The 12,325-nt window shown below is 38.4% G+C and overlaps 2 protein-coding genes across 3 annotated transcripts in view; one reads left to right on the top strand and one right to left on the bottom strand.

Annotated features, from left to right (window-relative positions):
- CDC40 (cell division cycle 40) overlaps positions 1 to 948 on the bottom strand; it is a 44,191-nt gene extending 43,243 nt beyond the window's left edge. Inside the window, exon 1 of the mRNA XM_045544174.1 lies at positions 690 to 948. Coding sequence (XP_045400130.1) covers positions 690 to 878 — 189 coding nt within the window. The 5' untranslated portion in view covers positions 879 to 948. The remainder of the gene's footprint in view (positions 1 to 689) is intronic.
- Positions 949 to 1,382: 434 nt separating this feature from the next.
- WASF1 (WASP family member 1) overlaps positions 1,383 to 12,325 on the top strand; it is a 54,419-nt gene continuing 43,476 nt past the window's right edge. Inside the window, exon 1 of one of the 2 annotated variants that reach the window (XM_045544173.1) lies at positions 1,383 to 1,423. The gene's annotated coding sequence lies outside the window, so the exon portion shown is untranslated. Of the gene's footprint in view, positions 1,424 to 1,620; positions 1,891 to 12,325 lie in introns of those variants that run through there. The other variant, XM_045544172.1, reaches the window with a different exon arrangement.

The raw sequence follows: 12,325 nt of genomic DNA, 5'->3' as shown, positions 1-12,325 counted from the left end.
TGTTAAATGAACTATAGAATCCAATTTCTCCCTTTATCACCTTTCTCCACTGGGATCATAAATGCTGTTTCTTAAATCCAAGGCCTTTTCCTCACTATATTGACATACACGATCACAAAACATTCATAGCACTAGTTACCAGGTTATGTGCTCAAATCATTATTTGTATAATTGCACTTAATCTTCACCCTAATCCTTTCATGTAGATAGGTGCTTTGAAAATTACCTCCATGGTATAAGTGAGGAAACAGGAGGTTGTATAACTTGCCAGATTTCACCTAAGTGGTGGTGCTGGGATTAGAATCTAGTTCTTCAAAAACAAAACATACTCACTTCAAGTGAAGGCACGTAATTTGGTTTGGTAAGTCCTTATGTAGTTTTATTTATGTTCCGAGGTTACCTACTCTATCCAGTCCACGACCCAATCCATAAATTCAACTTTCTCCTCCTCTTCCCGCTTGTTTTCTGATGGCGGGAGGCGAGGGCAGGGAGCAGTGGAGGGCTATCCCGAACTTCCGATTCTCGGTTGCTCCCGAGGAAGATGTATGTATGTAGGAGACGAAATCCAAGCGTTAGCACCTTATCTCTTAGCACTGAAAAAGAGGTAACCTCGGACCTAACAAGCGACCGGCGGTTTTAAAGCTCAAGCCAACAGTTCCCGCAACTCACCAGTTGCCAAAAGCACTTACCTTAACTGCCACCTCCGGAGCGGAGTCCACTGCCACTGCCAAAGAGGTCTTGGCCGAGGGCGACTTAGTCAAGTGCATGAGCGAATCGGCGGCTGGCAGAGGACACCGACTGCCCTCACTGTCCGAGTCCGACTCGGACCCTGAACCCGAACCGTAGGAAGCGGCCAGAGCTGCAATCGCAGCCGACATGACGGCACCAGATCCTCTGAGGAGACCAGGCCAGGGCGGAAGAAGCAGCGACTCCCGGGTCCTGACAGATTGCCATGAAACATATTATTAACCTCCTTTGCTAAGAAACCATTTAAAACATTTTAAAACAATAAACTAATTATTATTAGAATAACAGCAATCTTAATTAGAATTTGGAAACTTTTATATAGGGCAGAAGGGAAAGTCTTAAGAGCTTACAACTTTCAGGACCTAGTTGGTTAAAGACTACGATTTCCGAAATACCTTAAGGCCTCGAGAGTCCCCCACACTCCCAGCGTGCAGCGCGGCGGGAAGTGCAAGAGGGCATAATGGGAAGTGTAGTTTGGAGCGAGGGGGCGGGGCGGGAGGGCAGGTCCCCCTCTGACCCCGCCCCTGCATGGATGGTTCTTTCAATTGGCTATCATCTTCCCTCATTCCCTAGCCAAGCACTGTTCTCTCCGTCCCCCTCCCCCAAACTGAGGATTGGGTAGTACCATAGAGCCTCACGGAACAGGGGGAAGAGGGATCTTTACCCCCACTGATGGGTGAGTGGGCGGAGGCTGTACTTCCCACCACGGTTGCACCTGGGCACTGCGGGCTGGCAAGTAAAGTGGGAATCTTAAGTTGCAAGACCTATGACTGGCCGGGAATAGCTCCTGGGTGGAAGGATAGGAAATTAGGTGGAGAGAGTCCCGCGGTCCCCCCTGCTTCTGGCGCGGGTCCCTGCGCCCGGTATTGGAGCGTCGCGCGCGGGGAGGGGGCGGGTGGGGGGCAGCGGCCGCTCGCGGTGTTGTTCGCTCGCGCGTCGAGCACACGGTGGGTCCGGCGGCCGGCGGGCGCCCCGGGCGGCGTTCCCCGTGGCCTGGCGCCTCGGCCGGTGCCCCGAGCGGGTCCCGCCCCAGAGTCTGACGCTCCTGCGGGCTCTAGGTGGAGTCCCGGGAGCTGAGGGGGACCGGCGACCGCCGCCGAAGCATGAAGACGGGGTAAGGCAAGAGCCCCCCAAGATTTCACGGTGAGCGCGAGTCTCTCAGGAATTATTTTTTGAGGGGGAGTGGGTACCGGGAGAGGAACTCTTCCTCACCGGCCGGAGCCGAAAGAGGTGTGTGTGGCTCTCTAGCCCGCAAAGGTTACGGGGATGGATGGGCGCGCCTCCCCCGCGACGGCCCCCACCCCCATTCTTGGGTTTCCCGAGCCCCCGCCGCCCATCCACCAGCCGGGCCGGACGCCGGGGGAGACGGCGGCGGGCGCGCCTGGGTCTCGGCTGCAAGGACCGCCCTGAGGCTGCCCTGCTCGGAGAGACTGCGGGTCTCACCTGAGGTGCCATGGCCCGGGCTCCCTGCCCACCCGCACCCACAGTCCGCCCGCGTGCCTTCTTGCTCCGGGGGAGGCTGCAGCCCCGGGTGGCGGAGAAGCCTTTGCTCGCTCTACGTGCCCGAGGCTCTGTAAAGCAAGCTCGTGCGTTTGCGTCCAAACACATAACGGTAAAGCGAGTGTAGGCATCCTTTTTTTCGTTTGAAGAGGAGGCGAAGCAGTGCCGTCGCTTCTAATAGTCTGTTAGTGGGGGGTGCCTTGGGCAGAGTTAGGGAGCCGCTCACTCAGCTCTGATGTCGGCAGGACTCGCCCATTGTGCCACCCAGATAATTATTCAACTATGCAGCATCCATTGCACCTTTCCCATTTGTCTTTTCCCCTTGCTGTAGCATGCCCCCTAGCTTCGGTACTCTGACACCTTCTCTTGCACTTGAGGATGATGAACTGGAATAATGATGAAAAGAAAGCACATCCGACCTGAACATTCACGACCTGTCCAATAACCGATTAATTTATCCCCAACTAGACTAGGTACTTAGATACGATTTACTCTAATCATATCCTTTTTTATATAAGGTTTTAATTTTAATGTTTTTCTTTGGTGTTAGATTCACGTATTAGCTAAGTCTTATTTCTGTTAAGTAATTGATGTAATTGATTTATTGGTTATTCAACCTGGCTAATGTTCTTAAATTTAATTTGTATGGTGGGTAACTTTCGTTTTTCTAATTGTTAGCGATATATCTTAATTACAAATGCAGTTCTGTTTGAACTCTCAGAAACAGTTTATCCCTTATGCTCCAAGTTTCTGTTAGGAAAAGTACTTTTATTTATGTCGAATATTTGAATAAAGTATTTGACATGAAATTTCCCAAGCTTTGAATAAGAAAAGTTTTGTATTTATTTTTCAGTAGCAGAATATTTGCTTACTAATCATAGCCTTCAGTTGAATGAAAGGAAGGATTTAATATTTAAGGTGAGGTTTTTAACTGCTATATTAATCATTTCCTACTTTATTTGAATTTTTTTATTTTTTATTTGCAATCTCATGTATTTAATTAATTGCTATGGAAATTTTTTAATTTTCCTAACTTATATCTGCAAAGATGGGTAGGCTCCAGTTTGCATGATCTACCTGAAGGATGAAATATTTATTTGAAAACATAAGAAACAACTGTTTGGTACTTGATTTTTATGTTAAAAACTACTTACATCTCATTTAAAATAAATAATTCACTACTAAAAATACATTTTTTATTTTTGTAATCCTCCATTTCCATCTTTTCTTGTTTAAGCTTGTTGCATTAACTCTTTTGATAAAATAATTGCACAAAGCATTGCAGAGACAGTTTTAAGGTACAGTAATTATTTTATGGCACTTGGAAGTGGCGCACATATAAGTTGATGGTGTAGAATCAGTTGCTTGGTTAGGCAATGACCTTGCAATTTACAAAATGGATACCTTTGTGCCTTGGTTTCCTTATATGTAAATGGAGATAATACTCATTTACTCCAGTAGGTAGTATGCTAAATTCAATAAAGATGTTTTCAAAGTGCTTTTAAAGAAAATTTAAATATGTTAGCTGATGAGTAATGAAAATATTTCTGTGTAAAATACAATGAAAAAATGTGATTAGGATTTTCCTTGGCATGTTACAACGGCAAATTTACATTGATTTTTGCTTTGGCGACATATACCTCTAAATTGAAGAATGTTTCTCATCTATCAAGGGTTTTTAATAATTGCAGACTTAAGAGATACTATAGTTAATACCTTTATATACTTAAACACATAGGTATAAGTAGTTAACACTGAAGAAGAATTATGTGACTTAATAATAAAGCGAGTAGAACATTGAATTAAGTTTGTGACAAATAATATATCCAGAAAATACTAAGGCCTTTTTCATTAAAAATCTGCAGGTGACACATTCCAAAACACAGACCTTATTTGTAAGGTCTGATATGGAGCTACTTTGTTTATTATTCAGGTTTTTCAATATACATTCAGAGACAATGTGTTAATATTGTATAAGACTTTATTTAATTACACATTTTGCTTTATTTTAGAAATAATTTAAGATATCTTTTCCAAGTGCTTGAATTTCATTATTACAGTGGATAGTAGCTTTTGATTTCCTTATTGGAGGATTAATTCAGTCAATTTTCATAGCAAAAACTACTATTAAAAAATTATATTATTAGAACTTTTACCAAAACAATGCTTTTGGTTATTTATGGGAAAGCTTCATGTAGTTATTAAGACTATTAAAGTGTCTTTGAAATTACTATTGTATGGTTTCCTTTTTGGAGAATTAATTTGATTATATTTTATAATGTTTTCTTAAATGATGGAACTAAAATTTAGCTGTTGCTATCACTTGGGTAAATGCAGTTAACTCACAGTTTTTCTTAGCTCTGTGAGGACAAGAACTGACCTGCAGCTTACTGTCATAAATCCAAAGTTGTTAGCCTAGTGTGTAGCATATAGTAGGGCCTCAGTTTTCTCTGTTGAACAAATAAAATGAATGAGTGAATTAATATGCTGAGTGAAAAATTTCAAAAGGTGATTTATCAAACAGATCTTAATAAAACATACAGCTTTATCTCAAGAGAGAAAAATGAATTTGGATGTTCTCTGAACTCAATTTACCTGTTCAAATATAATTCCTTTACCTGTACATTTTTGAACTTGCACTGGATACTGAATAATGTGTATGTTGGCAACCTTTCATTTATGAAATGATATATATTAACAGTTTTCTTCTTACCTCTCATAGCTTACTTCATGAAAATGTATGTTAACCTTTTTGCTTTTCTGAACTAAATGAACAGAGAAATGGTTTGATCTTTTTGATTTACTGAAGTATTCCAGTGAAATAGCAATAAAAAATGTATGTAAATTAAATACTTTGTTAAATGCCTGAGTACCCAATTTTAAAAATAAATGACCCCTGAGGTGGAACTTTTTATAAAATTAAGAATCTTATAGTTTTAGGTTATCACATTTAGCTTACAATTTTGAGCATTTGTGAATTGGCAGTCCTTACTTAGAATGGGATTGATTATATTTTAAAACTTGTAAAATGGTTTGGAACTTGAGAATTCTTTTCTCAGAAACAGTGTACGTGCTGGTTGGGTTCACAGATAGCTACTAAAGCCTATTTAACCCATAATATACCTGAATTACAGGATTATGCTAATAATACCAGAGAATTATAAAATTATAATAACTGGTATAAATATATTAAAATACCTATAATTCTGTGTACGGCAGTCTGTCTATGGGAAAAATCAATTCCAAATCTACCTTGAAGTGCTAGGAACATGTTATTCTTGTGTTAGACATGACAATATTGTTAGGAACTTGTTCTCTTTCACCCACTGGACATGAAGAGGAGGATCTTCCTCAGTTTATTGAGTGGTGTAGCTTTACATCATCTGGGACAAGAAGTTAGGGCATGAGAGAAATTGGAAAGAGTTGGGGTTGTCTTCTGCATGACTTTATCTCTCAAGGTCTTTGGTTTTCTTCAGTTGTGAAATGAAAAGATTGAATCAGATGACCTCTGAGGTCCCTTTTAGCTATAAATAAAATTCTAAGGCACTTTGAAGCTTGGTGTAACCCCCTTTTTTTCTGGGAGTTCATTTTCCCTTTTTAATATTACTGTTTATATACCTCCTGTCAGGAAATTTCTCCTTTCTGGATCTACCTGTGAAAAGAACATAGTCTTAATCTTTTCTCGTGTGTCTGTTCTCAGAAGCAAGACTTTTTAGTTTTTTAAAGAAGTTTTTTGGTTGTGTTTTTTTCCCTTTTTTTTTTTAATTCCCAGCACTTCCAAGAAACAGAATTAGGATGATTTTCTGTGTTTCCTTTTTCAGAGATTTTTTTGTTTCTTTGTTTGTTTCTTTCTGACAGTTATTAGTAAAGTTAAGGTAGATTTTATTCATTCTTTAGAAAAAGATCATATTCCGTGAATCTCCAAAGAAATTTTTTTACATGAAAAATAATGAAATTAACATTGTGACATGGGACTATGAAGGTAAAATGATGGAATATGGTCTGGAGATAGGGTTGCCACATAAAGTATGGAGCATCTTATATTTTTGGCAGCCTTATCTGGGGTGCTGTGGAGCTTTGGCAACGGCATAGTAAGCTTTGGTATGGGTGTGGTGGGATTGAAGGTAGATTGAGAAAATGAATTTATGAACTCCTTGAGGAAAGGGACAATTTTGTTTTTTGTTTGGTTGTTTTGTTTTGTCTCATTTTTGTGTTCCTAGTGCCTGTTTTTAGTTTAAGGTAAATGGATTTTGCTTAGATGCCATTACTGCAGAATAGCAGGAAAGTCATTTTCTTAGGAGGGTGGAAAGATCAGGGTGCTGTGAGAAAAGGGGTCATGAAACACAACTATGTTTGTTATATACATTGGCATATTCGTAGGTTTTTAATTAACTTCTTATTTGGAGATTAATGATATTCAAGAATAATGTGTAACATGGTCTAAGAAGAAAGGAAATAACATTGCATGCTTGCTGTATGTGCATGTCATTGTATAGATACTGTTATGTCTATTATCTTATTTAATTGATATCCTAGCCCAGTGAGGATTTTATTGAAAGAGGTTAACTGAATTGAACACGTTGTTGATTCTGCCTACCAGAAATCCATGTTCTCTGGGAGCTGCTTTCTCGCCCCTTTCCTCAGTGAGTTACTGTTGGAGCAGTTATTTTAATAACTTGATAACAGCAATTTTGCCTGCTACCCTCCCTTCATTTGCAATTGGTCGATCTAGTGGTGGTTACCACCTGCCCCATGCTAAAGCAGTTATTCCTTCAGCACATGATTATTGATGGGCTGCTAGGTACTAAAAGGATAGATAGGTTTCTGTCAGACTCTTGGGGTTAACAGTGTAGTGAGAGAGACAGATGTTGAACAAAAGCACACATTTATAATTAGAAATTGTGGTGAGTGCTGTAAAGAAAGAGGGAACTTAATTTACATTGGGAGTCAGAGAGAGCTTCTTGGAGGCAAGATTGGTGGACGTTAGCTAGGTGGAAAAGGAAGAGAATAATGTAGAGAATACATGTGAAACAATTTTGAAGTGGGAAGGAGCTTGGTAGGTTCAAGGAACTAAAAAAAAAAAAAAAAAAAAGCCAGAGTATGTAAAGCTTAGTGTTTAAGAGGGATTGTGTGAGTTGATATGAGATTGTGGAGGTAAATAATATGCAGGACCTATATAAATAAGGCTTCGTTCAACAAGCATTAAGGATTTTATTTTAAGTCTATTGGGGAAGCCCCTGAAGGGTTTTAATCAGATTAATGACTGGATCAAATCTGTCATTTATAAAGATCACTCCGTCTTGGAGGGGGTCAGGGAGACCAATCACAATTCTGTCCCTTTCTGTAGCTTGTTGGCCTGCTTCTAGACATTTACTCTAAGCCAGGTCACTCAGAGATTTTCCTGGGCCCTAAGTGCCCAGAGGTTGAATAATTTGTTTCCTTTCCAGTTGCTGAAGCCATGAGACATAAAACTCTGAAACTGTTAAATGGCCTTGTTTCTTGCCATGTGAACTAGATAAGCAGGGGCATCTAGAACAAAGAGTGCAAAGAGAAGGAGATACACAGAGTCCTGACTGTATTCAGATTCTTTTGTCCATGGTACTGAGATTGGGTTCCAAGAAATACCCTAGTATCTTTGTAATAAGTCCTCCTTTTTGTATAAACTAGTTGGAATTGTATTTTTAGTACCTGTCAACCAATGAACCGAGTCTTCTCATAGATTAGGTAATTTGTGGAAGGTCACATAGCTAACAGAAATGGAGGTGGAATTTTAACAGATAAGTGTGATTTCAAAGTTGCTTTTTTCCATACTAGTCTATGCTGCCAAGGTGCCATTTCTTAAACTAACAGTCCTAAAGGTGGATTTTGTGGTGACATCTATTGGATGATGATGGCAGCAAAGTTTTTTTTTGTATGTGTGTTTGACAGTAGTCCAGATTCTAGCCATTCTTTCCTTCTAAGTAACAATTACCCAGGTCTATTCCAATAAGTTAATGCTTCTGTATTGACTAACTTATTTGAAAAGAAGAAGAAAAAGCTTACGTGTTAGGGCATGGATTAAGTTGTTTGATTCCTCTGCCAAAAAATATAAAGTCTGTTAGATTTTCACTTTGTGCTACAAAAGTAACCTTTTTTCTTTCCCAATCTTTTTAATAGGGACATCTGTTGTTGTATATCTGTCTTTATTGGTAAATTTTTATAACATACATGTGCTAGAAGTTATGCCAGAGTATGTGAAAAGGTTAAGCAAAAGGGAGGAACAAAACATTTTATATTTTAGTTGAGGTTGAAGACTAGCACTCATTTTTTTAAACCAAAATAAAATCTCTGTGTGGTGCATCATGATACATGGCTACAAATTTATCAGTTTTGTTGATGCTTTCAAAGAACCCTCATTTGGTTTCATTGATCTTCTCTAGAGTTCCTGTTTTCAATTTCATTGATTTCTGTCCTAATTGTTATTATTTTTTTCTTCTGTTTGCTTTAGGCTCATATAGTTCTTCTTTTTCCAATATCCTAAGGTGGAAGCTTAAATTATTGATTTCAGATCCTGCTTTTCTAATACAGGCAGTCCCTGACTTATCATTTTTTGATTTATGATTTTTTGCCTTTATGATTGTATGAAAGCGATATGCATTCAGTAGAAAGCATACTTGGAGACTTTGAGTACACATACGACAGTCTGTTTTTCAAAACATTCAGTACAACATTCAATAAATTACATGAGATGTTGAGCACTTGGATATAGTAGGCTTTGTGTTAGATGATTTTGCCCAACTGTAGGCTAATACAAGTGTTCTGAGCATGTTTCAGGTAGGCAAGGCTAAGTTAGCTGTGATGTTGTGTAGGTGAGGTGTATTAAATGCATTTTTGACTTAATAGATTCATTGGGACATAACCCCATTGTAAGTTGAGCATCTATATGTGCATTAAGTGCTATAAATTTTCCTCTAAGTACTGCTTTTGATGCATCCCACAAATTTTGATAAATTGTAGTTTCATTTAGTTCAAAATATTAAAACATTTGTCTTAAAACTTTGAACTATGTGTTATTTAGAAGTGCAGTGTTTAATCTCCAAATGCTTTGGGATTTTCCATCTATCTGCTGTTGCTTTCTGGTTTAATTGCATTATGATCTGAGAGCATATGCTGTATGATTTCTATTCTTTTAAAATTTTTATAGCCCAGAATATGATCTACCTTGATGAATAGTGTGTATGAGCTTGAGAAGAATGTATATTCTGCTATTGTTGGGTAAAGTACCATATAAATATCAATTGGCTCCAGTTGATTGATGGTGTTATTTAGTTCAGTCATATCCTTCTGATTTTTCTGCCTGTTAGATCTGTCAATTACTGATAGAGGGATATTGAAGTCTTCAAGTGTGGTAATGGATTTGTCTATTTCTCCTTGCAGTTCTGTCAGCTTTTGCCTAACATATTTTGATGCTCTGTTAAGTGGATATACATTAAGGATTGTTAGGTCTTAGAGAATTTACCCCTGACCTTGGTGAGATGGTTTGGTATTAATATAATACCGAGAATCAAAGCCTGAATGGTACAGGATTTAGTGAGAATTGGAGGAGAGAAATCAGATAACTTGTTCAAGAAATTTTGCCATACAGGAAAGCAGAGAAATTGGGGGAGGGGGTTGGTGGCTGGAGGGAGAAGTGGGACCAAGAGAAGTTTTTGGTGGTGGTGTTTTAAGATGGTGAAATTATAACATGTCTTTATGATGCCGATGGCAGTGATCCAGTAGAGGGGGAAATGATGATGATGCAGAAGAAAGAGAGGATAGTTAATTCCTACTGCTTAAATAGGATTTGAGAACTGGCCTGGAACTTTGCCACCATGTGAAATAGTTTCTGTGAAGAAATTTTTAATGTTGACATAGTCAAATTACAATTGTCTAATAACCCAACTTGTTTACTATCTTATAGTTGTAGATTATCTTTAGTGATGGATGATATGCACGTTAATAAAGCTACACACCAGTTTTCCATTGTGATAACTACATTAATTTAAGTCAGGTGTAGGATTGTTACATGTTGAGAGAAGATAGCAAAGCTCTTTGGTCTACCTGAGCTTGTCTGAATTTGCTTTAATCTATTAGTGTCCAAATTTTTGTTTGCATATTTCCAGAAAGATTTTTGAAAAACTATATACTCTGCCCTCTTATACATTTTAAAGTTTATATCTAATATTACTAAGCTTAAATCATTTATTTTTTCTTCACAGGTGGTAGAAAACAATAAGCATTTTGTAGCATATAAGTGCTGTCTTTAGCTGGAATAGTTAAGGCTATTTGATTAAATGGCTTTTTGACAGCTTTATTGTAATATAATTGACACATAATAAACTGTACAATTGGATGAGTTTTGACTTATGGATATACTCAGGAGACCAAAATGACAGTCAAGATAATGAACACCCAAAAGTTTCCTAGTTCCCCTTTGTAATCCTTGTATCCTATCTCTCCCTTCTACTTCTGCCAACCCCAACCCCTTCCCTAAGCAGCAACTAATCTGCTTTCTGTCACTGTAGATTAGTGTGCATTTCCTAAAACTTAATATGAATGGAATCATATAGTATATTGTCATGTGTCGCTTAAGGGGAGCGATACATTCTGAGAAATCACTAGGTGATTTTGTCATTGTTTGAACGTCATATAGTATACTTACATAAACCCACAAACCTAGATAGTATAGTGTACTATACACCTAGGCTATATGGTATACATAGCATATTGCTCCTAGGCTACAAACCTGTATAGCATGTCACTGTACTAAATACTGTAGGCAACTGTAACATAGTGGTCATTATTTGTGTATCTAAACATACCTAAATATAGAAAATACTGTAAAAGTATGATACAAAAGATAAATAAAAGGTATACCTGGATAACTGTACTTAACATGAATGGAGCTTTCAGGACTAGGAGTTGCTCTGAGTGAGTGGTGAGTGAATGTGAAGGCCTAGAACATTACTATACACTACTGTAGACTTTATGAGCACTGTACACTTAGGCTACACTAAATTTATTTTAAAAATTTCTTCAGTAATAAATTAACCTTAGCTTAGTGTAACTTTTTTACCTTATAAACTTAATTTTTTAACTTTTTAACTCTTTTGTAATAACACTTAGCTTAAAACATAAACACACTGTACAACTGTACAAAAATATTCTTTATGTCCTTATTCTATAAACTTTTTTCTATTTATTCTTAAAATTATTTATTTATTTATTTTTACTTTTTAAGCTTTTTGTTAAAAACTAAGAAACACGCACATTAGCCTAGGCCTACCTACACAGGGTCAGGATCATCAATATCACTGTCTTCCACCTCCACACCTCGTCCCACTGGAAAGTCTTCGGGGCACTAAGATGCACAGAGCTGTCATTTTGCATGATAACAATGCCTTTCGCAATGACTCACCAAGGACCTGCCTGAGGGGTTGTTTGTTTGTTTGTTTGTTTTTTTGAGACAGAGTCTCGCTTTGTTGCCCTGGCTAGAGTGAGTGCCTTGGCATCAGCCTAGCTCACAGCAACCTCAAACTCCTGGGCTTAAGCGATCCTACTGCCTCAGACTCCCGGGTAGCTGGGACTACAGGCATGCGCCACCATGCCCGGCTAATTTTTTCTATATATATTTTAGTTGGCCAGATAATTTCTTTCTATTTTTTTAGTAGAGACAGGGTCTCACTCTTGCTCAGGCTGGTCTGAACTCCTGACCTCGAGTGATCCACCCACCTCGGCCTCCCAGAGTGCCTGGCCTTTGCCTGAGGGTATTTTACAGTTAACTTTTTTTATAAGTAGAAGTGTACTCTAAAATAACTATAGGGGACCACCAAATATGTCATAATGTCGTTGACTGAAACGTCATTATACGGTCCATGACTGTAATTAGAGTTATATTAAGATAGGATAGTTCTTCATCCTTGAAAGATCCCATTTTAAGAAATACTTTCAAAATTTTTTCACACACAAAAATAAACATTTTTTAGTTCTTATGTGTTCTGTGCCAGGCTTTATGCTAATCACTTTATCTCACTTAATCCTCATAAACAGCCAGGTGAAG

This window comes from Lemur catta, chromosome 2 (assembly GCF_020740605.2).
Source record: "Lemur catta isolate mLemCat1 chromosome 2, mLemCat1.pri, whole genome shotgun sequence".
Lineage (NCBI taxonomy): Eukaryota > Metazoa > Chordata > Mammalia > Primates > Lemuridae > Lemur > Lemur catta.
Note: the sequence above shows the minus strand (reverse complement) of the source record. Positions and strands in the feature narration are given on the sequence as shown.